The following is a 25,841-nucleotide window of genomic DNA, read 5'->3' as shown; positions in this document are numbered from 1 at the left end:
AAATTTCGAAACATATTTTTTGCTGTTATTGAAGAGGCGGCTGCACAAGCAGGCGAGATATTAATTCGAGCGATACCGCAAAGTGGGCGGAAATCTCCAAGAATGCTAATCGCATTCATAACATCCAACTATTTCTTGGTGTTTTGCAAGAAGTCTTGCTAGCCTCCGCCACGTGGCACACAATGTATGAAACGAAGTACAGATACAATGCGATATCTCCGGCGAATGCGAACGAACCGAACGCAAATATACCGATCCTTCAGTGCGAACGGAGCCAATAATTAGGGATTCCACTGTACAGCTCTTTCGTTTCGGCTACAATGGAAGCACAAGGTTTTTTCTGCGACTTTTCAGAAACAGGGCATCTAAACTACGATCACTTCTGTCTTATCACAAATCATTTAGATTATATTTCACAAGAAGCACGATATCCTATTTCAATCTCTTGAATACAGGGGAAGATAAGCAAGTTCATTTCTTAATATTATTAAACTATCGGTGCAGGTGTGCTGCCGTCAGTTTTTTCGAAGTAAGCGTTACAAAAAAAAAAAAAAACAAGTAGACTCAAAGTAGTTCCCTTCTAACGTAGTGCGTGTGTGTGGGGGGGGGGGGGTCTGTGTGAGAGAGAGAGAGAGAGAGCTAACGTAATAGTACAAACGTAGATGTCATTACGTAAGCATTGCGATACCCACTAACCCAAGTTGGTGTCAAATGGTTTCACTGAAATGGGTTCACACATACCCACTCGCCCGTGCTCAGCGGCACAAGATGGCACACGGCCACTGGCAGATACCCACTGGTACATACCCGCCGACGCAAACCCACCGACGCATACCGAGTAGTGGATACCCAGTGCCACATATATTTAGAGTGCACAAAGTGCGCCATCGGTCCCCGAAAACGGCGAGATACATGCCAGAAACTGGATTGACGCGAGAGAATTTCTTCGAAACGGCGCCACAGAAAGACACGAACACGTATGTGACACCAAGAAAACAAACGCCGTGCCGTGACATGTGTAGTTTATGAGTACACCATGAACAGATACGCAAGGAGCTAGAAAAGGAACCCCGGGTACCGTAAGAATAGGGAGAAACCTAAGGATCATAATAAATCTAAAGATATTAGGTTCGCGCCTCCGAGACACCAGATATGCTACCAAAAAAAAAACGCGATTCTTAAAAAGAAACAGTCAACGGGCGGCTGAGTTTGGACTACCTATGCTGCAAGCTCTCTATAAATAAACTGATTATCATACGATGAACAGACAAAAGCCGAAAAATGAAACCAGGTACGTGTGAATGAGGAGAAGCCTAAGGGTCCCAACAAACATATATATATATATATATATATATATATATATATATATATATATATATATATATATATATATATACTAGGTAGCGCCGCAAGAAATCAGCTACCAAAGGAAAGAGTACTCAACAGAATGCACTTAGTGGGTGGTTGAGTTTGGACTAGCTAGGAGACCAGCTATGCGCAACATAATTAGAGCACTAAAAAACCGTGGCGATACCGACGAGACTTTAAAAAAAAGGCAGATGGCTGGAGGATCAAATAGACAGCCATCCTCCGGCCAAGTACAGTCAACCACAACATTTTACGAAAACGCGAAACCTGAGAAAAATCTGAATATCTGCGCAGCCTCACAACACAGCCTAGTACTCTCATTTGCAGCCTCTACCAGAAACATGTGAACAACATTGTAATGTTCGGTTTTACTACTTTAACAGGTTGCTCGGAAATTGGAGTGCTTTCTGCGATCTCGTAGTCCGTAAACTTTTGCTGTTGACTGTACAACGCCCATGGTTAGGCTACGGACAACAGAAACAAAAGCAACTTCAAAGACATCACTACTGCTGCCGGTGCTAATGAAAACAACAGGGCCAAAAAAAGTGGGACGGTAGATGAGATTCGGCTGGTCACAGAACGCGCTGTGCAATTCATGGACGAACGCAACACCACGGGGTCAGGCAAAAAGGAGAAAGCGAATACGAGCGATAAAAACAGCGCTAAACGACAGAGCGAGTGAAGGGACACAGACAACTGCGCTGACTAACAACCTGATGATGGTAACCATGATGATTGCTCGTAATCATGAACCAAGGTTGTTAGTCAGCGCAGTTGTCTGTGTCCCCTCACTCGGCCTGTCGCTTAGCGCTGTTTTTATTGCTCGTAATCATGAACCAACCAGCCCAAATGCGTACTCTTCTGAGAAAGCGAAGTTTCAACCGTCGCCGCCGACTATGAAGAAGATAAAATTCACGAAAACGACCTATTGGTGAATGAGCTGCACAACGGAATCATTGTGGCTTTGGCCAAGACCAGCGCTGCAGCGTGATGAGCTAGGGACGACGGTCGAAAAGCGTTGCCTAAACTTCTATGTTTCAAGAAAGACAGTACCGTGAAATATAGGAGAGGTTCAAGAAAGTGAAGTAAATAAAAAAGAAACAATTATGTGGTATGTCTGAATGGAATGGGGATAATTTCGGGACCAGACACTAGACAAGCGCCGTGCTGTTTCTCTTAAAGGAGTGCCATGCTACGAATAACTCGCTCATCCAGCCGTAAAAAAAGATGCCTAAGAAGCTGTTTCAGATGCATTGACTGCGTCGCAACAATGAGAAAATTAAAAAATAAAAGGGGCAGTGCGGGAAAATTTCCGGGCTGGGCACGCAAGATGGATGATTTCGTAAAGATAGAAAACAAAATTTAAATCGGTCTAAGCGCTCCGCGATTGTTAGCCGATCGTAAATGCATGTTCGAGATGCAGCAAAAGAAGCATTCTGTCCGTTATCATTATCAAATATTTTTTTAAAGACATAGCTTGCAGCTACGGTGACATATGATGGGAAAAGACAAAAAATAAACATTAAGTACCGACGTTAACAGTCTCTACTAATGAAAACATTAAAGAGAACTGAAAGAACTGACTGCCCGGAAGTAAATAAACGTTCGCAAATAACTCACAAATAAACAACTACAAATGTCTAATAGGATGGATGAAGTCTCGGTAACCAGCTCACATGACGCTATGGTTGTCTTTCCATATCCAACTGGAAGGTTAGCCGTAAGCGTCTCTTTGCGGATAACACGAAAGATAACTTGCGATAGGCCTGTCCATTATAAAAACACAAAGTGTAGCTTCAAAAAGGAGACGGGAAAGAGATGAGGTAGCCGAGACCTGCTCACCTAGCGTCAAAATGGCTAAGGTAATAGTCGACAGACACGGCGACAAAGAGCCAGTGTCCGACAGACCAAAATTGTAGGTAATAATAAACAACAGTAGCAATTAACAAGCGTTATAAAAAGCAAGGAGGCAGCCAGTATCGGAGCGATATTGGCCGACGAGAGGGTACTTTGTTCGTTTAAAGAAGTGCCACGGTAAGGCCAACTCCATGGACGAAAAGAGCATGCAAAAGTAAAGTCCGCGCTGCCAGGATTGCGAATAGCGACTATTTAAAGGAAAAAGTTATAGGTAGGTCGAAATAATAAGCAGTAGTCAATGACAGGGGCCAGGACCACCTAACCGAACTGGTCATCTGTTACCCTATGTTTAGCCAACAAATACAATGTTGACAAGGAGACTACGGTGACAAAAAGACAATGTCGAAGAAGCCGAAAATTGCCGTAAAAACAAGGAGCGAGTACATATAACGAAAAAAAAAGAAAAGGACAGCATTAACTGTATGCTCATAGCAGCCGCATCCACCCATTTCTTGGCCAATCCCCCATCGTGGGTAGGAGCCACACGCATCACAGGCTACAACAACAACAACAACAACAACAGCCGCAGTTGCAGGAGCCAAGGCCACTACAGGTCAAACACCACGCTAGGCCTATGCAACGATCGGAAGGGGTCTAAAGACAGTGTCCGAGCTGCCGAAATTGCGGTAACGACCAGCAAAGTGGCAACATACGATAAAGAAAATGATAGCGGCGATGATCTGGATGGTCGTGGCAGTGGCCAGGATCACCTCGTTCGAGCTGGTCAAAGCGTTAGGTTTAGAGCCCCGATCGAAGGATAGGATAAAAAATGCCAATGCGCCGCCGGCGCTACCGGACACCTTAAGAGAGGGAAAACCATGTGGAAGAAAGAAAGAACGTACGAGAAAAGCGAAGGAGGTGGAGCAGCACTTACCTGGACCTGCCGGCCGGTGTTAGCGGCGTGGCCCTAGAGGAGGGGCTCCACCGCGGCGGGTACTGGACGGGCATTCTGGGAGCGGCCACGCGCAGTTCGCCCAAGGGCGCGCGCACCAGGTACCCGCGGCTTCCCGCCAATATGGGCGAGCGAATCATGCCCATCGGCGGGACGCTCATCATACCCCGGGGACATCATACCCGGCTGCGCGCTGCGGCGACATGGCTTGGCGCTGCGGCGACATCATCGGCGACATACCCCAGACGGCCTGGTTCTGTTCCGAGGAGAGGCCGCAATTAGGAGCTGCGTCGTGTACAGTACAGTATATGGCATCTTGCATGGCTGAAGTGTACACACAAGATGCTTCCTTCCGCGTTCAGCTCGTCGGACGAAAAGCCGGAGGTGTCTCGTCGCTTCACGGTGGCTCATAAGGATAAGGCTCATTACGCGACTGCGTGCATTCGTGGCCTGCAATCAGGCTTACAGAGCCTGTTTCATCTTTCTAGCATTTTACTGGCCACAAATGTCATAGAGGTTCTTCTACGGATTTGTACGGGTGATTATCAACGAAAGAAAAAAATAACTTAAAGCGAGAAATGTCTATTTTGGGAAATATCATGAGAAGCCAACAAACACTGACACCAAGGACAACATAGGGGAAATTAGTTGTGCTTAATAAATGGAATGAAGAAACGATAAATAATGGAAATTAAAGTGGATGAAAAAACAACTTGCCGCAGGTGGGAACCGATCCCACAACCCTCGCATTTCGCGTGCGATGCTCTACCAATTGAGCTACCGCGGCGCTGTTTCCCCATCCACTTTGTTGGGTATTTATGTGTACTAGTAAACCCTGGGAGTGTTAGCCAGCGCCACCACTCACAGACCTTGGCGGCGGACGTGGAACGTCCTTGTTGCCGCAGGCGTCACGAGAACGTGATCTTTTTGGGTGAAGGCAACTGGTCAATAAACCCACATATGCTACCTGGAGGCATCAATGTTGCCGGATTCGAGACCCTCGTTATGTAATAAACGATAAGAAAGGGGGTTAACCGAGGGCCCCGATTTTTATTAACAATATCATGAGAAGCCAACAAACACTGACACCAAGGACAACATAGGGGAAATTAGTTGTGCTTAATAAATGGAATGAAGAAACGATAAATAATGGAAATTAAAGTGGATGAAAAAACAACTTGCCGCAGGTGGGAACCGAACCCAGTGAGTGGTGGCGCTGGCTAACACTCCCAGGGTTTACTAGTACACATAAATACCCAACAAAGTGGATGGGGAAACAGCGCCGCGGTACCTCAATTGGTAGAGCATCGCACGTGAAATGCGAAGGTTGTGGGTTCGGTTCCCACCTGCGGCAAGTTGTTTTTTCATCCACTTTAATTTCCATTATTTATCGTTTCTTCATTCCATTTATTAAGCACAACTAATTTCCCCTATGTTGTCCTTGGTGTCAGTGTTTGTTGGCTTCTCATGATATTACTAATAAAAATCGGGCCCCTCGGTTAACCCCCTTTCTTCTCGTTTATTTTGGGAAAGTTATTTACAATGAGAAACGTAATTAGCTGCAGACCTTCATAAGAACAGTGAATGTCGCCCTTCTTTTCAAAACCTAATTTGATATGTCCACGCTTCTGAGACTATAACGAAGCAGGTGTCGGTACCTTGAAGTTTATTCCACGTTTGTCCTTCCCAGCTTAGCGTATCTCAAGGCAATTCTTCTGATAATGAGCCCACAGCAAAAAAAAAAAAAAAAAAATCTTGGGTTGGGAAGGCTGTGGTCTCCTCGGCTAACGCAAGACTAGCAATAGCTTTCGACGTTGGTGGTAATCTCGAGGTATCGCAGGAGTATTAGGGAAATGACTGTTGCAGCCGAGTGTTAAATGACAGTGATGCGACGCATGATAAATATTTGTCAGCCCAAACACTCCGTACAGATGGTTAACCAGCGAAGCTGAAACGTGCGGCTCCGCTGTTTATCACTGGGTAAATCCCAACGGTTCATTAAAGTCTTTCTCAGTTATCGGTTATATCTTTGTTTATCTTAATTAGTTGGTTAATTAATGACGACGACGAACGCGGGAGCAGTGGCACGAGCAAGTTCGCGTGTTCGCGCTGAGGGGCGCCAACGAGTCAACTGTGGAAGATGACGACGACGCTGGAGTCAATGCTGATGATTATACTTTTTTTGTACACGCGGACACGGTAGTCGGGGAAGTACACCTTAACAACTTCGCTGCAAAAATGATAATGAGGAGCTTGGTGGAGTCTCCCGCTGCGAACTTTTGTATTGCTCGTAATCGCCACCTAGAGGGCGAGTTCAATATCCAGTATGTAGCCGCCAGGTTATCAAAGGAGGGGCCAACGCAGAATTTTCAATTATCAAGTTCCCACTGTCTCAGTAAGTCGATTCTTGAACTGATGAGTGTAGAGGACACGTAAATTTACCGAATCACGGTGACCGTCATTGCGTCCTTCTATTGCAACGTCGGTTTTTTGTATAAATGAGCTGTGCGAAGAACAGAGGTGTTTACGGTGACTAGTAAGGGCCGGCCACGTGGTACTAGTCTCACAAGATCCTTTGAATATACAAAAGAGAAGTTCCCTGCTGACCAGAAAACGCGAAGCAGTGTTCTGTGGTTGAAAAGGGTAGAGCCTTTACGGAAGATATGGCTCCACTCCCTAGAGATGGGGAAGTACAGTTACTCTCTCATTTTTCAAGTTATCCACATTCTCTGTGTTACGAAGTACCACTGACCACACCACCTAGACAACTCAAGCCACGAATCCTAAACTATATGGGAAGTACAGTAGATCTAGCGGTGGTTACAATCATCGCCGAAGTGACTCGTTGTCTACGGCTTTCTACCACCCAACACAGAGCCGCACCCCGGTGTCGGCGTAGCGCAAAAATACTCGTTTACTTAGGGTGCGTTCCAATTCTGGCCAGCGTTGGAGACAGTACACGTAGACAGCTAAAGAGACAGCCGGAGACAGCTTCGAGGCCGTGGAATGGAACGCGTTCCGAACTGTCTGGAAGACGCGAGGAAAACGCTTCTGCGACCTGACGCCAACTCGCGTTGACAGAAAAATGTTGAGAAGAGCAAGCATCGTTTCTGTATTTTATGTCTTTGTGCGTGCGAATCTATAAAAAAGCACGATGTGTCTTACATTAAGGGTGCAGGAGGGCATGTCTACGTTTTCTTTTGCGCAGACGACCTTCCTGTCCGCTTTCCGAGCGTCCTACTCAGCCGCCATCTTGTTTGGAAAGGAAAGTAGCCTGCATCGTTATTGACTTCGATGCTGTCTTCGCGAAGCTGTCTACTTTGAAGTCTTCGTGAGAATTGGAACGAGACTTAAGATGGCCGCTGTCCACTTAGCCGTCTACTTTGCTGTCTACAGCGAGTATTGGAACACAGCCTTACATTGCGGTGCTGCATGTCCTGCATGCCCCGCACGACCGATAATAGAGCTTGGAGACATCAAAAACTGTATCACACAGCCTAAATGACTCGCTAAACACCCGATATTATTCCATATTGCTTTAACAGCGGCTACGCAGCAGTGTGTTTAACTATGTTTAGCCAGTCAAAAAATTGTTCGGATATGTAAGCCAAACCGAGCAACTCGTACAACAAAGGCAGCTAAGCTGTACGAGTGTGTTCTCACACCCTCCGGAAGTTCAAGGGCTCCGTTTTGGCGCTACCCGAAACATACTTTGCAAACGCTCGCTGTACGAGGTGCCGTTCCTTCGCTATACCAATGCCCTTTTTTTTTCATATGGTTCGCTATATCTGAGCTTAGTGCTTCTGAGGTGGTATCCTGCAAGAGTCCACCTTATGTGTCCATTTCGGCCGCCGCTGATTGGCTGGAGCTGTACGATCGAAGAAAGCGAGAGGGGTGCGATTGTGAAGATGAACGGGTGCCATTTTCTGCGGCCCTTTAGGGAGCAAGACTCAGCGCGGAGCCAGGCGCCCACAGCCAGTTTCCTACTCCCTGGTCCATCTCCGGCCAAACAGCGGCGGCCTGAATAGACAGTGGTCTAAGTGAAGTCTTGCGGAATACAACGCCTGAAGTCTCCGTTATATCCGATTCCGTATGTGCCGGCATGTTGCGCCGGCTCGACCGGCGCCTGCGTGTGGCTGCGCGTTCTGATGGCCCTGTTACGGCTGTGTTGCTGGCTGCTAGAGTGATAGCTCCTGACTCTGGCGTCTGGTTGCCCGTTCTCACGGACACCCTTGTCAAACGACCTCTTCGGGGCTCCTGCGTACATAGAGTTTCTCACTATATTACCTAGAGGCATATCTGGTGCTACTACGCTGTGGTATGCATGGGAATGTGGCTATATTGTGACTTCGGATCGCCATCGTTCTCGGAGAGCCAGGCAAGCACCGTTCCGTCACAATGATTTTCCTTTAGAAGAGCACGTGAAAAACTGCTTTAATTTCATTATTGCACAAAAACATGTTTAACTATCAGAACTTATTGAATCTACAATTATACGTAAAAAGTATCAGCGGACCGCTAAAGTTGGAGGACAAACGACAAGATTCACGCTCACTTTGGAAAATTTTGTCTGTTCTTGCTTTTCTTCGCTTGGTCATGCATTGTAGGTGAGTAAAGATGCAATATACGTCAATGGAAACACGTTTGTGTAGCTACGTCCCCGTTTTAGACGAAGCCTCTTACAACACCAGCCAACACAAGCCTCGCAAACACATATACTGTCATTCCCATGGCGGCACAGCGCCCCTTAGGAAACTCCCATAGACAGTGGCGCCAGATTTCCTTCTGGTTGTTATAGTGACAAACTATACTTGCGCAGCCTTGTTGGCTGTTCTTCGGCATTTGATGTCAACCCCGCCGCTGCACAAGCACCGCGGGGGAACTCCCCGTAACGGCACTGTAAAAATGACCACTCAGGCTTGGTTCTCCCTTTTCTTTATTCGCCTCCTGATGGTTGGGAAGCCCCCTTCTCGCCGAGGCAGCATGCAGTGTGCACGATGGAAATCCTCATCCGCCGCTCCACGGTTGCGCGCCGCTTACGCGTAACGGTCCTTGCTCTTTGAAAAGCCTGTTGAAAGAAAGAAACGCCAAAGGCTCGTTTACAGCGCTCACAACCCGGCACGGTACCGACTCTCCGAGCAAACCCAAAATATTTCCCCAAGGCGCGCAGGTTGTGCCTTCGATTTTTGTGTGTGATGGTTAAGATGGCAAAAGTTGGGCGTTGGCACGGTAGCATTATCTTGGATTGTAGTGCGAGGTGACGCGGACAGAGACTAGAAGCAGGACGAGCGCTCGCCCTGTCTGCTTCTAGTCTCTGTCCATGTCACTTCGCGCTACAATCCAAGATCTGGTTAAGATGGCGTTGACCATCAGATTTAATTTAGAGTTACTAAGTGTGTTTCGTTTATTTTTTTTTTTCAGGGATAAGCAATGTAGTTTCGTCCATATGTGATAATTTTGGTGCCTTGCGTAAGGTGGTGAGACTAACAGTATTGTTGATATTATATTTTCTAAACTTTGGCCGTCTAAGATGCGTAGTGTGTTGGTGATAACCTGGCACTTTATACGCGACCAAGAAAGTAGGTTATAAAAATACCAGTCATATGTATGTACATGCAAAGAAAAAAGGTTTGTTAGATACAGCAGGTGGGAGGTCAGGTGAATCTTAAGTTTTTTTTTATGTAACTTACTTTTTGGTCTGATTGAGAACGCCGGCCGGGCTTATGTGGCTGTGATTTAGAGTGAATGCGCAAAGAACTCTTAATTGCTATTTCTCTAATTGTTGAGGGGCTGTATAAGCAGTGATAAAATGCAAACTGCAGATAGGAGATCTTCCGGCTGCTGTGTTCAGTGAGAGAATTCTAAGAGTGTGCTAGAGAATTGCCAAGGAGCGCGACACCAACAGACGAAGCAATTTACCACTTTAATCGGCCGAAGTTCTAAAATGTGAGCCAGTTGGCTTAGTTTTATAGCAGATGAACAGAATACAGCCAATGGAGGTAGCTAGTGCAGAATTTCATGTAAAATTACCAAGTGTGTTCCGTTTTGTTGCAGTGATATATGCTGTATGTGATAACTTTGCTGCGTTGCGTAAGATGTACCAAAATTAGTACTTTAGATATGAACGACTTGCTGGCAGCAGCTTAGGAATATTAATTCCCAAAGCTTAAAGTTACTACGAGAGAGAGAGAGAGAAATGATGCATAAAAAGGCAAGGAGGTTAACCAGTGCTAGTCCGGTTGCGGAAATGTGAAGGGGAAGGGAATGCCAACAAAGATATAGGGGTGAAAATTGCTGGAATTTGAGAAAAAAAATTTTCACTAGCGTCGCTCGGCGTTGCAATGCGCTTGTATGTTGTTCATCATCATCATCAGCCTGTTTTATGTCCACTGCAGGACGAAGGCCCCTCCCTGCGATCAGCAATTACCCGTGTCCTGCGCCAAGCGATTCCAACTGGCGCTCGCGAGTTTCCTAATTTCATCGCTCCACTTAGTCTTCTATCGTCCTCGATTGTGTTTCCCTTCTCTTGGTGCCCGTTCTGTAACCCTAATGGTCCAACGGTTATCTAACCTGCGCATTACATGACATCGCCAGCTCCATTTTTTTTTCTTTATGTCAATTACAATACTGTCTATACCCGTTTGCTCTCTGATATTGTTACATATCAAATATTGGTCGTTTCATGCGAGACGTCCCAGGCTCAAAAGTGACCATCGCTGATTCTATTTAAAAAATGGGCTTGTTGGTGATCGTGTAAATGAGTTCCCGCCAAACTATTTTTCTCGTAAAATATTTTCGGTGAAATCAAGCGCTTTTTGAAGTTTCCGCGAAGAACCAAAATTTGGTTGGAGAAAAAGAAATTTTAGTCAAGTGTGAAACAAGATACAAAGAAAAATTTTATTTTAGGATATTCTGCTAGCGTCTGTCCTTCCATGTTACGTCATAAGTGAGCACATTGCTTTTCCTCGTTTATTTGGCTCAATTAAAAAGCAAGAAAAAAGGTGCGTTTTCAGAAATATTTGCATAAACGTCGTTAAGGTTTCAGCCACAGCAGTTTTAAAATTTTATTTATTTATTTATTTATTTATTTATTTATTTATTTATTTATTTATTTTACAACATGAAATTTACACATAACTTTTACATTTGACACAATTTTTACCAGTTACTATACTTTAATCTAAAAATAACCTTCAACTATAGGATCAAGTACTTTTCCTTAAATTTACTTGCAAATTTAGCACAAGGTCATTTTGTGACGATGCTCAGGCGCAATATAAGCATTAATGCCCTCCAGGTAAAAATATGTGAGGCTGCTCATGATACACACCAACCTTGTGAGCTAGGAAGTCTTATTCGGGTAAATCTTGTTTCAAGGGAGAAAAATATTTAAGTCCACAATCTCTCTCACCGGTAGGCACTCCCGAACTGTCTTCACTGCAGAACACTTATGGACCGCTGGCTATTTTAATGGAACTCATATGCACTGTTATGCCAAGCGAACCCGCGCATTCTCAGTCGACATCAGTATAGATACATCGTCAACGGCGTATGTTCGTCAGTTCACCACTTTAGATTGGGGGGGGGGGGCAGCGAGGGGGGGGGCAGTCATGTAGGCGGACACTGCAAGCGTAGATGTGATCTTTCTGGAGTGTCAGATAGTGACTAACTTAGCCTCATTCTGTCCTATGTAGAAGCAGTATAACCACACGGTTACTTCTTCTCTGCTGCTTCACATCACAACCAAAACGACGTTTGATGAAGCCCACGAATACTTCATGTATATTTATCTGGAGGGCCTTAATGCTTAATTTGGGTCTCAACATCGTCAAAAAGTACCGTTCTTTTATTTGAGGTAACTTACAGGAAAAGTACCCAATTTCATAAAGGAACATTTATAGCACAAATTATAGCAACGGAAAATACTAGAAAAATAGTGGCTGAGTCGCTAACAATTTCTATGCAAGAAATGTCGGAGAACGCACAAGTTTTTGCTTTTGTACAGAGTCAACTAAACGCGGAAAATTCATAAATGTGTTCACCTATGCCGTCACATAATAGAACCACACCAATAGAATATTTTTCATTGTACCTAGTTTGAGACTTCATTTTAAATATTTACCTCCGGCCAACTTTTGCGTCTTCGCGGGAACTTCAAGGAGCGCTTATGTCACCGAGAATTTGTTTTTCGAGAAATATACCTTAGGTGAAACCTCATTCGCGCAATGACCAACTGGCCCTTTTTTCTTCCAAGAGAATCGACGGCGATCACTTTTTGGGTTTCGCTTGGAATGAACCGTACAGAAAGGCCACAGCGAAATGCCGCTATTTCCGGATTGTGCCGGCACTGCACCTAATTCCTCCTTCCTTAAATGTTAAAGAAATTAGAATGGAATAATAATCCTGGATCGAGTTTCGTTTGTTCGATATCGGGAGTGATACACATAATTTGTTGATTTTCGTAATTAAATTTATTTATTTATTTATTTATTTATTTATTTATTTATTTATTTATTTATTTATTTGTTTGTTTGTTTGTTTGTTTGTTTCTTTATCGCGATCGCGACTTCAGAGTTCCTGCTGAACCACTCAGTCTCTGAAGTAGGTCTTTACCACGTTAAGCATTACTACATGGAGAAGCCAGATCTACAGGGCATCTTTACCAAACGACTCTACTGAACGACGGCAGCCAGCTCATGTACCGGGATCAAGTCATGTGGTCCTCGCTGGATTATTTCCAATTATTAAGATACCAGCTTTACACAACACTTTTAGCCAAGCAACATGGCCCTGGTGAATTCTAGTCGCGGCGTAATCCCTTTTTCGTAAGCAGCTTTGTCATTCAGTGCGGACAAGTCAAAGCGTCAGGGAATGCGAGCGTGCGAGCCGAGTTAGTGTGAGTGAGTGAATCAGTGAGTGCGAGTGTGAGTGAATAGATCAGTCAATCAGTGACCAAGCGAGCTAGTTAGGGATTGCTGGAGTGAGTCAGTGTGTTTCTGTGACTGTGAGTGTGTGCGAGTGATTGCGTGAATGTGAGTGAGTGAGTGAGTGAGTGAGTGAGTGAGTGAGTGAGTGAGTGAGTGAGTGAGTGAGTGAGTGAGTGAGTGAGTGAGTGAGTGAGTGAGTGAGTGAGTGAGTGAGTGAGTGAGTGAGTGAGTGAGTGAGTGAGTGAGTGAGTGAGCGAGCGAGCGGAGATAGTGATTGCATGAGTGAGTGAGTGTGGCTGAATGCGTGAATGTGAGTGAGTGTGTGAGTGAGGGTGCATGAGCTGGCGAGTTAGTGTTTGCGTCAGTGAGCGAGTGAATGAGTGAGCGAGATTGTGATTGCGTGTGTGAGTGAGTGAATGTGCGATTGTGAGTGAGTGTGAGTGATTGCGTGAATGTGAGAGAGTGTGAGTCAGTCAGACAGCGTGCGAGTGAATTAGTTAATTGTGTGAGTGAGTGAGTGAGTGAGTGAGTGAGTGAGTGAGTGAGTGAGTGAGTGAGTGAGTGAGTGAGTGAGTGAGTGAGTGAGTGAGTGAGTGAGTGAGTGAGTGAGTGAGTGAGTGTGAGTGAGTGAGTGAGTGAGTGAGTGAGTGAGTGAGTGAGTGAGTGAGTGAGTGAGTGAGTGAGTGAGTGAGTGAGTGAGTCTGTCAGTAAGCGAGCGAGTGAATTAGTTGATTGTGTGAATGAGTGAGTGAGCGAGCGAGAGAGCCTGTCAGTGAGTCAGAGTGAGTAAGTGAGTGAGTTCTATTCAGAGACCTGGATTGGGAAGAATTGGGGATAAAAGTTAATGGAGAATACCTTAGCAACTTGCGATTCGCTGATATTGCCTTGCTTAGTAACTCAGCGGACCAATTGCAATGCATGCTCACTGACGTGGAGAGGCAAAGCAGAAGGGTGGGTCTAAAAATTAATCTGCAGAAAACTAAAGTAATGTTTAACAGTCCTGGAAGAGAACAGCAATTTACAATAGGTAGCGAGGCATTGGAAGTGGTAAGGGAATACGTCTACTTAGGGCAGGTAGTGATGGCGGATCCAGGTCATGAGACGGAAATAATCAGAAGAATAAGAATGGGCTGGGGTGCGTTTGGCAGGTATTCCCATATCACGAACAGCATGTTGCCATTATCCCTCAAGAGAAAAGTGTACAATAGCTGTGTCTTACCAGTACTCACCTACGGGGCAGAAACCTGGAATCTTACGAAAAGAGTTCTACTCAAATTGAGGACGACGCAACGAGCTATGGAAGGAATAATGATGGGTGTAACGTTAAGGGATAAGAAAAGAGCAGACTGGGTGAGGGAACAAACGCGAGTTAACGACATCTTAGTTGAAATCAAGAAAAATAAATGGGGGGCGTGGGCAGGACACGTAATGAGGAGGGAAGATAACCGATGGTCATTAAGGGTTACGGACTGGATTCCAAAGGAAGGGAAGCGTAGCCGGGGGCGGCAGCAAGTTAGGTGGGCGGATGAGATTAAGAAGTTTGCAGGGACGACATGGCCACAATTAGTACATGACCGGGGTTGTTGGAGAAGTATGGAAGAGGCCTTTGCTCTGCAGTGGGCGTAACCAGGCTGATGATGATGACGAAGTGAGTGAGTAAGTCTGCCAGTCAGCGAGCGAGTGAATTAGTGAGTAAGTGACTGGGTGTCAGTCAGCGAGCGAGTGACTTTGTTGGAGCGAGTGAAGGAAGTGGCATAGATAAATTATGGGCCCCTCTTACCTGGAAAGGTCATGCCAGAGATGGCCAGTATGACGACAACGAGGACGAACAGAAACAGGAAGACGAGGAGCATGATGAGGGAACGCTCAGGGAACAGGGACATGCCATCGTCGCGCCTCCTGCAGAGGAAGAGAAGAGAGCGGCAACTGTCAATGGATGATATGCATATAAGTTCTGGGGTACAGTCCCTATCTGGTGCGTAGACAGCTGTAACTTATTCTGGTTAGCTTTAAGATTTCCGGACATAGCATACAATCCACAGGGGTTATAACTGTGATCCACGCGTAAAACATGTATCATTTTATGGCGGTAAACATTTCTCTAAGAAAAAAAATCAAATTGCATGCCAGCGGCGCTGCAGGAGTCACCCTTGGATTCCGCCTCGAGATGAGCCCACAGGAAAAATTTGGAGGACGCTTAACCTTCACCTTTAAGAGGGGAACGCGATAGCATTCAAAGACCCCTGACTGCTTTTCATACTTCCCGGCAACTGCGGCTTCTGTAACCGTAACGTTTACCGGGAGACGCTGGCGGGGAATGCTATGCACGAAGGGAAACTTTCTGATAGAGACACGGCCTCCTGCGTGGGTCGATCTCCTGCTATTGTTTCGCACTTATATTTCAGTCTGAGTATAGCTAACATAAAAGGTATGCGCTGTTGCTGTTTTTTTTTTTCATGACATTTATTGTGGGCTGCCGTTCTCGAAATTTCGAGGAATAGCTTTCTAAAGTATGAAAGACAATGTCTCTGGGTGTAGAAGATTGGTTGGGTATGCGTGGTTCGGAATTTGGTTCAAAATTATTTTTTTATAATATAGGCCTAGACGTTCAGGGTTTCAACCTGAAACCAGTGACACAACGAGCAATCTGTGCGGAGAAAATGGTTGTTTCAAGCGCGCACAAAACCGCTTGACGTCAGGTAAAACGAGCGAATCAAATTGGCCGGTGCGTGTACGCAAGCTTTGTTTTAGTTGGAGCGGTGTACGTATAACCCTGTTGATTCTTGGGTTGTTTCACCGAATATATAATATCGAGAAGGAGAACGGCACGAACGAACAATGGAACGAGACAAGTACACAGGACTCATCCTTGTTTCTTTCGCACTTCTCTTTTCCTTCTCAATCATGAACCAACTCGGCCAAGAAAATGTTCTCTTAGGACTACAGTGCGTGTGCGCACACAGCACACATGCGAGTAGTGGAAGCCAGAACGCTACCCTGGCTTCCACGCGAGGGTCATGCATGCGTCGTCAATAGCAGGACAGCACGACGATGACGACGGCGACAGCGGAGACGGCGCAAGTACGCCTCGCGCGTCTCCACAATTGTTATGGCACAAAACAGACTTTTTAAAAAAAAGTAACGTTAGATCTGCTCATGAAATATGCCGTAGTCTCTGGAAAAGACGAAGGCCACGAGATATACGCTGTCTTCACGTTCCATGCCTCGTTCCATACCTAACTTGCAACACTATGGAAGCTATACAAAAAAAAGTCCGGTAATCAAAACGTATCACTCCAGGCGTTTTTCTGGTCAAGTTTCGTAGCGCGCATCCTCGCGCGAGCTTGCGCGTGAGGCGGCCGCGACAAACCGGAAATGAAAAAAAAAAAGGAAAACCTGAAAACGAAAGCAACGAAGAGCAAATTGATCTAAAGCAACGTATGTCTACCACAGTGAACTTATATTGAAGACAATGTCTCCCCTGGCGAGTTAGCAGCACTTTCTCGTATCGGATATGTCAGTTTATTCCTTTCTCGTGGGCCGATCAAGGATAAAATGCAGTCGAAAAAGGTGGATCGGTCCCGAAGGCAGCGCACTCACCAAATTTTAGCAGTTCGACGCCCTTCCTACTCGCGTCACGCGATGGGTGACGTGATAAGAGTGTCGTGCACAGTGACTTCGCCCCATTTTCAACTCCAGACCACGTAACGCGGATTATAATTCGCCCATCACCGTAAAATTTCGAAACATATTTTTTGCTGTTATTGAAGAGGCGGCTGCACAAGGAGGCGAGATATGAATTCGAGCGATACCGCAAAGTGGGCGGAAATCTCCAAGAATGCTAATCGCATTGATAACATCCAACTATTTCTTGGTGTTTTGCAAGAAGTATTGCTAGCCTCCGCCACGTTGCACACAATGTATGAAACGAAGTACAGATACAATGCGATATCTCCGGCGAATGCGAACGAACCGAACGAACAATGAGACTACGGTGACAAAAAGACAATGTCGAAGAAGCCGAAAATTGCCGTAAAAACAAGGAGCGAGTACATATAACGAAAAAAAAAAAGAAAAGGACAGCTATAACTGTGTGCTAACAGCAGCCGCAGTTGCAGGAACCAAGGCCACTACGGGTCGAGCACCAGGCTAGGCCTATGCAACGAACGGAAGGGGTCTAAAGACAATGTCCGAGCTGCCAAAATTGCGGTAACGACCAGTAAACTGGCAACATACGATAAAGAAAACGATGGCGGGGATGACCTGGATGGTCGTGGCAGTGGCCAGGATCACCTCGTTCGAGCTGGTCGAAGCGTTAGGGTTAGAGCGCCGTTCGAAGGAGAGGATAAAAAAAATGCCAATGCGCCGGCGCTACCGGAAACCTTAAGAGAGGGGAAACCACGTGGAAGAAAGAAAGAACGTACGAGAAAAGCGAAGGAGGAGGAGCAGCACTTACCTGGACCTGCCGGCCGGTGTTAGCGGCGTGCCCCTAGAGGATGGGACCCACCGATGCGGGTACTGGACGGGTATTCTGGGAGTGGCCACGCGCAGTGGGCCCGAGGGCGCCCGCACCAGGTACCCGCGGCTTCCCGCTGATATGGGCGAGCGAATCATGCCCATGGGCGGGCCGCGTATCATACCCGGTGACATCATACCCGGTGGTGACATGGCTAAGCGCTGCGGCGACATGGCTGGGCGCTGCGGCGACATGGCTGGACGCTGCGGTGACATCGGCGACATACCCCCGGCGGCCTGGTTCTGTTCCGAGGAGGAGAGGCCGCAAGTCGCGCGGTTTTCGGCGAACGCAAAAAAAAAAAAGAAATTTAGAGGAGCTTGTTGGTCCTTGAATGCGTGAGCCAGTTGCAACCTACGCATGGTTGCTAGAAAACAACGCGAACGGTTGACGGAACAAGACGCGAAACGAAAAGTTCTTCGAAACATTTGTTACTCGGACAAGCAAAGTATGGCGTCAAACTAGCAGCTAGTCACTTTGGCAGTCCCAGTTAATAACGGCAGAGTACGTCCTCAAGCGTCTCGGTGGAATGGGTGACAGTGATACTGGACTTTTGTGCTCTCTCGTCTCGCCAACGACGTTGAGCAGCATACTTACCAAACAGCGCTAAGTCGCCTCGACTCGACTCTTTAGGGTGAAATTCCTTGGACCGTAACTGCGTGCGTCATTAGCGCAGGCAGAGTGGTGCTGCAGTTCAGTCCAGGGCTTGAGACTGCAGCACTGGTTTTTGCTTCACGGCAAATGATAAGGTTTGGTGTGCTCAGACGTTCACTTTATGAAACAAGCTATATTCTTGCCGTATACTTGCCTTCAGGTAAAACTCAACAGAGTGACAAGGCGTTCGCTCAGGCGAACGAGGACTGGTCCTGCTTATAACGGTCTCCCATGGTCCACGACTATAACTCACGTCGTAAACCATGCCCATTTCAAGAGCTAAGCGAGATCACCAGAAGATCGGCACTTGGGGCGAGAATCTTCACTTATACCCCGGACACGTACGAACTAAAGGCCTTCGAGGTAACGTTCTTTCTTTTACAGTGAAGGACCCCGTATCGAAAGGAGGTTCGCCGCCGACACACGGTATTGCGCGGTCTCTCTATGTTTTCGGTGAGCAACGAAGCAAAATGCATGGCACTAATTTTTTTTTAACTGATGAAACGTAAAAAAATATGGTCATACTGCGTCACTTCTAGCTATAAGATTGTTTTAGCAAGCACTGAAATGATTAACAAGGCGCATTGTGTTTCGTCAAGTTTTGTGTTTCAGAAGGGCTGAGCACAGAGGGAGGAGGGGGAGGTGAGGTGAGGAGGGAGGCGGAATTACCCCTTTAGGCCCTAAAGGAGTTTGTATTACCTCCGCTTCCCCAAAGGAAATTCACCGAAAAGTAAATACCCCTTTGTCATGCCTCGTCTCGCGTGAACGCTACTCCAGTAGATGTCCCCTAAGTCCGAAGGCCTTTGGAGTGTCCGTGTGTCAGAGGTATGAGCGACGTAAGCTCGCCATTATTCAGCTCGTACGAGCGTGAAACACCGTGACTAGCGTATCCAAGCTGAATCGAAGACTAGAGGACGCGAACATGCCACTTGTTTTGCCTAAGATTGAAGCCCTGTTTTGTGGCATCGCGGTGCCATGAGGTCGTAAGTGTCATTTGGATCATATCTGAGCACTAGTTTATTTGCATCTTCGGACTGGTCATTTCTCAACGCTCCGGCAAAGGTCGCGCAAGACAGCGAGACAGTATTCAAGCTTTATAGCGGCGATAAGCAAGGTGTCATAGCAATGTTATCGTTAGAGTCCCGCTTATTATTTGCAGACCTGGCAATGTTTATGTTGCTCACATACTTCTCTGAAACGACCAGTAGAAGAGGCCGTACCCGAGTAGAACATGTGCAGATTGGCTATAACGGAGAACAGGCGCTGCCCCTGTGTCGCCAGCGGTTTGACGCAAAACGAGGTCGACGCTCGAAAAACAAGAAGCATTGCATATTGTGGCGAGGGGCGTTCAAAAAGCAAAATGTACGAATCGAATCGAATACGTATGTTTGGGAAAATGTACCTCCGATTATCGACTATTGTGTCTTTTAAAATAGAGCCAAATGCAAACAATGACATATTAAGCCTCCGGAAAGTTTGCTTGTAGCATTGCCACACTTACTTACATTATTAAATGCATACATGCATTGCCATTGACAAAAGTACGTAGGGTCACTTCAGGAGTTTTTACTGAGCAACCAATTGCTTTCCGTTATCTGATTTCTGTTATCGGTTCTCCTGCAGCCGAATCAATCATTTGGAACACCGCTCACCTGACTCGATTCCTATCCCGTTAGATTCGTATTCGCAGTTGGAATATTCGAACACCTCTAAATGCAGCCCCCATCGGCCTCACCCGCAAAATCGTTCCCGGTGGACGCTCCTCGCTGGTCTCCGAAGACGTGGACTCCATCTTGCGGATGACCTCGTAGATGACGCGCTCGGTGGACGAGATCACGTTGTCGTCCATGGGCCTCTGGTGCTGCAGGGCGATGTCGCGCAGCTGCTGCGTCAGCTGCGTCGTCATGGGTGCGTTGCGGACGTGCATGTCGGACTGCTGGTGGCGGAACTCCTCGTGGGACCTCATGGAGGCCCCCGTGGCCAGCTGCCTCTCGTAGCCCCCGGGTCGCGCCGGCGGTCCGGCCGGAGGGAGAGGCGCGCCGGATTCGCTCAGGTTGACCACCACGGTCGTGGGCGGAAGCACGATGGGACGCCGGGACTGCGGCGGCGGTTCCAGCCGCGGCACGGACCCCGCCGGGCCGGCGGGCTCCGAGTAGTCGAAGTAGGCGTCCTGGCGCTGGCGTTGCAGGGTGCCGCCGCCGCAGCTTTCGTCGTAGAAGACGGGCTGTTGAGTCATGCTTTGTCGCTCCAGCCGCTCGGACCGCGCGCGTCTGGGAGGCGGCGGCGGCTGCTCGTCTACGTAGTATTCGTCGAACGCGGGCGGCCTCGGCGGCCGCGGAGGTGGAACGTCCACGTAGAAGGTTTGGCCGCGGGTGCCGCCGCCGCCCATGCCGTGCCCTCCTCCTTCGCCCTCGCTGATGTTGGTGCCGGATCGCCTTTGGTACATCTGCACCTCGACGTAGTTTCGGCCCTCCTGTTCGTCTTCGTACTCGTCGTTGTAGAACCGTTCGGCGTACACCGGTCCCGGCTCGGCCATTGCTCGAAGCATCGTCTCCGACGGGGGCGGCGCCTTGTATGGGCCCAGCGCCGGCCTCTTGGGTTTTTCTTGCGGCTTGTCTGCTCTCTCGGCGCGCTCGCTCTTCTCGGATTTGTCGGACCTTTCAGACTTCTCGATCTTGTCCGAAGACTCTTCGACGCGCTTGTCGGACTTGGGAGAGCCTTTCACCGATCCCTTCGCAGATCCCTTGCCCGAAGCTTTGGCGGATGCCTTCGCCGGACTCTTGGGGCTCTTGGGGTGTTTCTCTTTCCCTCCCTTGTCCTTGCCTCCCTTGTCTTTGTCTTTTTTGTCGTCCTTGCCCCCTTTCTTGTCCTTCTTGTCGTCTTTCTTATCGTCTTTGCCTCCCTTCTTGTCCTTTCCTTTTTTTTCGTCGTCGTCTTCCTCCTCTGGCATGCTCGGGGATCGATTTAGACGCTCGCCGAGTTACTCACACCTGGGAAATAAATCAAGAGGAGCCATGGACAGTTTTCAATATTCCGCCGATCCAAGCAGTTCTAAAGCAGCAGTCGTGCGGAATTTGTGCCACTATCGCAGCAAGGCAGCATCTAAATTTGTGTGGCGGTTGTGCCCACGTTGTTAACCAGGTTGAACTGCGTTTGCCGGGGTCTCTCTATCAAGCTGCAGTCACGTGCAATACCTCATTGCGGCTGCCAACCTCCGCACAGAACAAGAACAAAAATGTTAGAACGACACATAAGCGCCGAGAGCGACACAACTTAAAGCGCCAGTAATGCTAACTTCAAGACCGGACGTACATACACACATACGTCAACATAGTTCAGGACAGCATTCATTTGGGCTAGATGGTGCATACTTGAATAGGAAGGAACAGCGCCAACTAAGACGATCACAAGTGGGGAGAACGACACAGGACAAGCGCCAACTTCATCTATCTTTATTCACCGAAAAATCAGCAAATATAAGGAAAATCACAGACATGCGCACAATGACCATAATGCATCATCTGCCAAACCGTTCTAGATAGGACATAATAATAATAATATTTGGGGTTTTACGTGCCAAAACCACTTTCTGATTATGAGGCACGCCGTAGTGGAGAACTCCGGAAATTTTGACCACCTGGGGTTCTTTAACGTGCACCTAAATCTAAGTACACGGGCGTTTTCGCATTTCGCCCCCATCGAAATGCGGCCGCCGTGGTCGGGATTCGATCCCGCGACCTCGTGCTCAGCAGCCCAACACCATAGCCACTGAGCAACCACGGCGGGTCTAGATAGGACATTTCGCTTTTGAAGAGGGTCACGGAAGTATCACTAACAGTTTTTCCCCTTTTCTTTATGTGGAATGCTTCCAAAACCTCACGTGCCTTTGTTTCCCTGCTTCTGCCAAGAATCTATCTCTCCGAACCGTGGTTCACACTTCTTGCAGTACTGGCATTGTTTTCGTGGTGAATGTTCTGCCGCTCGGTCACACGCAGCGCAAGTTGCGCAATGTTGCGAAAGATGCGCACCTCCTTCTTTCAACGACCGCACATGTTCAGCTGCACGGTCATTCACGCATCTGCCCGTTTGGCCCACATAGGTTTTCCCGCAGGTCAAAGGTATTTCATATACCACACCGGTGCAGCACTTTACAAACTGCTTTCCATGTTTTTTGGTGCAGTTGCTCCTCGTACCCTGGCTCGCGACGCGGGCGGAGAGCTGAGCTTGTTTTCGAGGAGTCGAAAACACGACTGGGACGCCGTGTCTGTTTGCCACCTTTTTCATATTGTGGGCTATCATATGTACATACGGAACCACTTCCGGCTTCGCAGCTAGTTTTTCTTACGCGCACGGTTTCTTGACCATGGCACCTTTGATTTTTTGCAAGATCGCTTCAGCCACTGCTGTGATAACCGTGCTTGGGAACCCCGCCGAAACGAACCTATCAACTTGCTTGTCAAAGCTCGCACGCATTGCTTGGTGACACGGTTTTTTTTTTTTCCCGAAAGAAGGAGGTGCGCATCCTTCGCAACATTGCGCAACTTGCACAGCGTGTGACCGAGCGGCAGAACATTCACCACGAAAACAATGCCAGTACTGCAAGAAGTGTGAACCACGGTTCGGAGAGATAAAGATTCTTGGCAGAAGCAGGGAAACAAAGGAACGTGAGGTTTTGGAAGCATTCCATATAAAGAAAAGAGGAAAAAACTGTTAGTGATACTTCCGTGACCCTCTTCAAAAGCAAAATGCCCTATCTAGAACGGTTTGGCAGATGATGCATTGTGGTCATTGTGCGCATGTCTGTGATTGTCCTTATATTTGCTGATTTTTCGGTGAATAAAGATAGATGAAGTTGGCGCTTGTCCTGTGTCGTTCTCCCTACTTGTGATCGTCTTAGTTGGCTCTGTTCCTTCCTATACACATACGTCAACGTATACATAGCATATAACACCCATATTTTTCACTAATACAGTTAATGTTCTGAAAGAATTAGCCTCTTTTCTTCGGCAGAGAAAAGAAAGGTGACAATTTCCTGAGAAAATTAGGGCCAAACATGCTTGATTTAAAGTTTGCTTTCTAATCCAACGCATATGATGTTTATGACGTCACAACCAGTCTTCACGATAGTTTAATTTCTGGGCCGTGTTAATATTTTTCTTTTCGCCGAAGAGTTGGCAAGTCCATTTTTGACGAAGAAAGATGTACACCGACCAAGTAAGCTTATTTAAAAGACAAGTCGTTTCGGCTTCCATACGGAAGTCTTGTTCGCAATGCGGTGAAAAAGGTAAGCGCCTGTTTAAAAAGGTTTTAGCATGTGGCGCAAGCACCGCGCGTAAGACGGGGGATGGTTCCTTCGTTTCGATTAAGTGTGTGTTTTGAAATTGTATCTCAAGAGACTCTAGGTACAGACGTGACTTCCAGTTTCTTTCCTGGCTGATTAGACTGGATTCCATCCAGTCAGTATTGTGCGCAGCCGTTGCTGCGTGCTCTGCCAATGCATTTGAAGCCACTCTTATCCACATCGTTTTGATGTTGGCGCAGCTGCTGTTTAAGGCTGCCCGTCTCCTTTGTGTACACGCAATCGCAATCCGCACAGGGGACAGGGGATCTTGTAAACAACGCCAGGAAAGGCTTCCTTCGGTAGCTTGTCCTTCCCACTAACGAGTGCACTACTCAGTTCGCGCACAGGAACGTGAGCCACCTCAGCGTCATACTTACGCGTGATAAGGTCTCGTTTATCCCGGCCACGTAAGGAATGGAAGCGCGTTTCATTGGCCGGGCTGTGCCAGCTTGGAAAGAGTTGAACAAACGGTGCTCTACAGCATTCAGGAACGCAGGGGGGTAACCGCCCGCCGAAAGATCTTTCCGGTTCGCCTGCACGTCGGAATTTAAGTCTTCAGGTTTCGTGCGCATGCGGCTCGCACGCCCCAACAGGGAGGCAACTACTGACCTCTTGTGAGAGCCAGGGTGCACAGACAATTTCAGGTAGCGGCCGGTGTGCGTACTCTTTCTGAAAACGTTGAAAGAAAGCGCATCATGGCTTCTTTTCACCAGTACGTCCAAAAAACGCAACTTCTGGTCAGTCTCTTTCTCAACCGGGAACTGAATGTAATCTGCTCGATTGTTTAGATGCGTGGTGAAAGCTTCCAAAGCGCAGCGCTTGATTACGCAAAAAACAGCGGCTCCGCCAACTTCTAAACGATGTGGATAAGAGAAGAGTGGCTTCAATTGCTTTGGCAGAGCACGCAGCAACGTCTACGAAACCTGGACCCGTGTCTGCGGACGAAGACAGCGAGTAGGGCTACGCGATAGCGGCCCCTTAGCCGTCGCTGGCCGCGTCCTATCAAGCCGGTGATGGCCGGCGGCTTACCTCGGGCGAGCGGGCGGGGGGTGCCTACCGGAGGCTGTGGTCGAAGTCGGCGGGGGCCTGGGTGCCTGCTGACCTGCGTGGGCCCCGCTGACCTGGACGGCGGTCGCGTTCGTCGGAATACGGCACGGGCCGGGCGCGCCCTGCGTGGCTCGGACACGCGCAAATAGCGCGCGCACAGCCACCTCCTCTTTCTCGCTTGCCTACCCCGCTTAACCGCTTGATTCATGGCCAGTCGACCAACGGTGGGTAGTCGCCTCAATCGTTTGTTTGTGAAATTAAATTCTGGGGTTTTACGTGCCAAAACCACTTTCTGATTATGAGGCACGCCGTAGTGGAGGATTCCGGAAATTTGGACCAGCTGGGGTTCTTTAACGTGCACCTAAATCTTAGTACACCGGTGTTATCGTATTTCGCCCCCCACCGAGATGCGGCCGCCGCGGCCGGGATTCGATCCCGCGACCTAGTGCTCAGCAGCCCAGCACCATAGCCACTGAGCAACCACGGCAGGTCTTGTTTGTTTGTTTGTTTGCTTGTTTGTTTGTTTGTTTGTTTGTTTGTTTCCAACAGTGACCCATGCCCATTATGGACAAGTGGCGAGGAATCGGTTAACAAAACCTCTTGCTGAGCTAGTTGGTTCATGCCTTAAAAACAAAGGTTACGGCGCTGAGAAGAGAAGTGAGACGTACGTGTGGTTTGTGACTCAATTCGTTCTCGTCTGCTTAGCGCCGTAACCTTTGTTTTTAGGCAAGGAATCGGGTGCATTATGAAATTAATTAGTCGACACAATCATTCAGGATGACAACGACGACGACCGACAGTTTTGCGGCACATACCTGTAAAGGGGGTGGGAGGGGGGAGTTGGAAAGAATTGGGTGGCCTCGAGAAACGTGTATAATATGACATGGTGAAATAACGTCATTGAGTTCATCATATGGGACATTAAAGATTTGGCAGCCACAACACCATTTGAGGGCTACTTAAAGCGAGGCACTGTTCTTTGGTAGTAAAAGGGCATTCACGAACCGCCGTAATTTGCTAAAGCAAAACGTATACCGCAGCTTCTGAAGATTTAATGTCTAATGACGTTTGCCTTGTAAGAGACAGCTTTACAATTACATATATGCACATCACTTGACATAATTTACTCAATGCACATTGGCTCACTGACTGCACATCACTTGACACAATTTACTAAATGCA

The 25,841-nt window shown here is 47.5% G+C and overlaps 1 protein-coding gene and 1 non-coding gene across 2 annotated transcripts; one reads left to right on the top strand and one right to left on the bottom strand.

Moving 5' to 3' along the window:
- The first annotated feature begins 5,458 nt into the window (after positions 1 to 5,458).
- Positions 5,459 to 5,531, top strand: TRNAS-UGA (transfer RNA serine (anticodon UGA)). The gene has a single exon. It is a non-coding gene; the product is annotated as a tRNA-Ser (tRNA).
- A 3,448-nt stretch (positions 5,532 to 8,979) lies between these two features.
- LOC142560329 (uncharacterized) lies at positions 8,980 to 24,823 on the bottom strand. Its single transcript, XM_075672330.1, has 5 exons — positions 24,642 to 24,823; positions 20,007 to 21,261; positions 17,561 to 17,862; positions 14,885 to 15,003; positions 8,980 to 9,245 (listed from the first exon to the last, which is right to left on the bottom strand). The coding sequence occupies exons 2-5, from the start codon at positions 21,219 to 21,221 to the stop codon at positions 9,214 to 9,216; spliced, it is 1,668 nt and encodes a 555-aa protein (XP_075528445.1). The 5' UTR covers positions 21,222 to 21,261; positions 24,642 to 24,823; the 3' UTR covers positions 8,980 to 9,213.
- Between the last annotated feature and the right edge of the window lie 1,018 nt (positions 24,824 to 25,841).

This window comes from Dermacentor variabilis, chromosome 10 (genome assembly GCF_050947875.1).
Source record: "Dermacentor variabilis isolate Ectoservices chromosome 10, ASM5094787v1, whole genome shotgun sequence".
Classification (NCBI taxonomy): Eukaryota; Metazoa; Arthropoda; class Arachnida; order Ixodida; family Ixodidae; genus Dermacentor; species Dermacentor variabilis.
The sequence above is the reverse complement of the archived record's forward strand: the minus strand, read 5'-3'. Positions and strand labels throughout refer to the sequence as shown.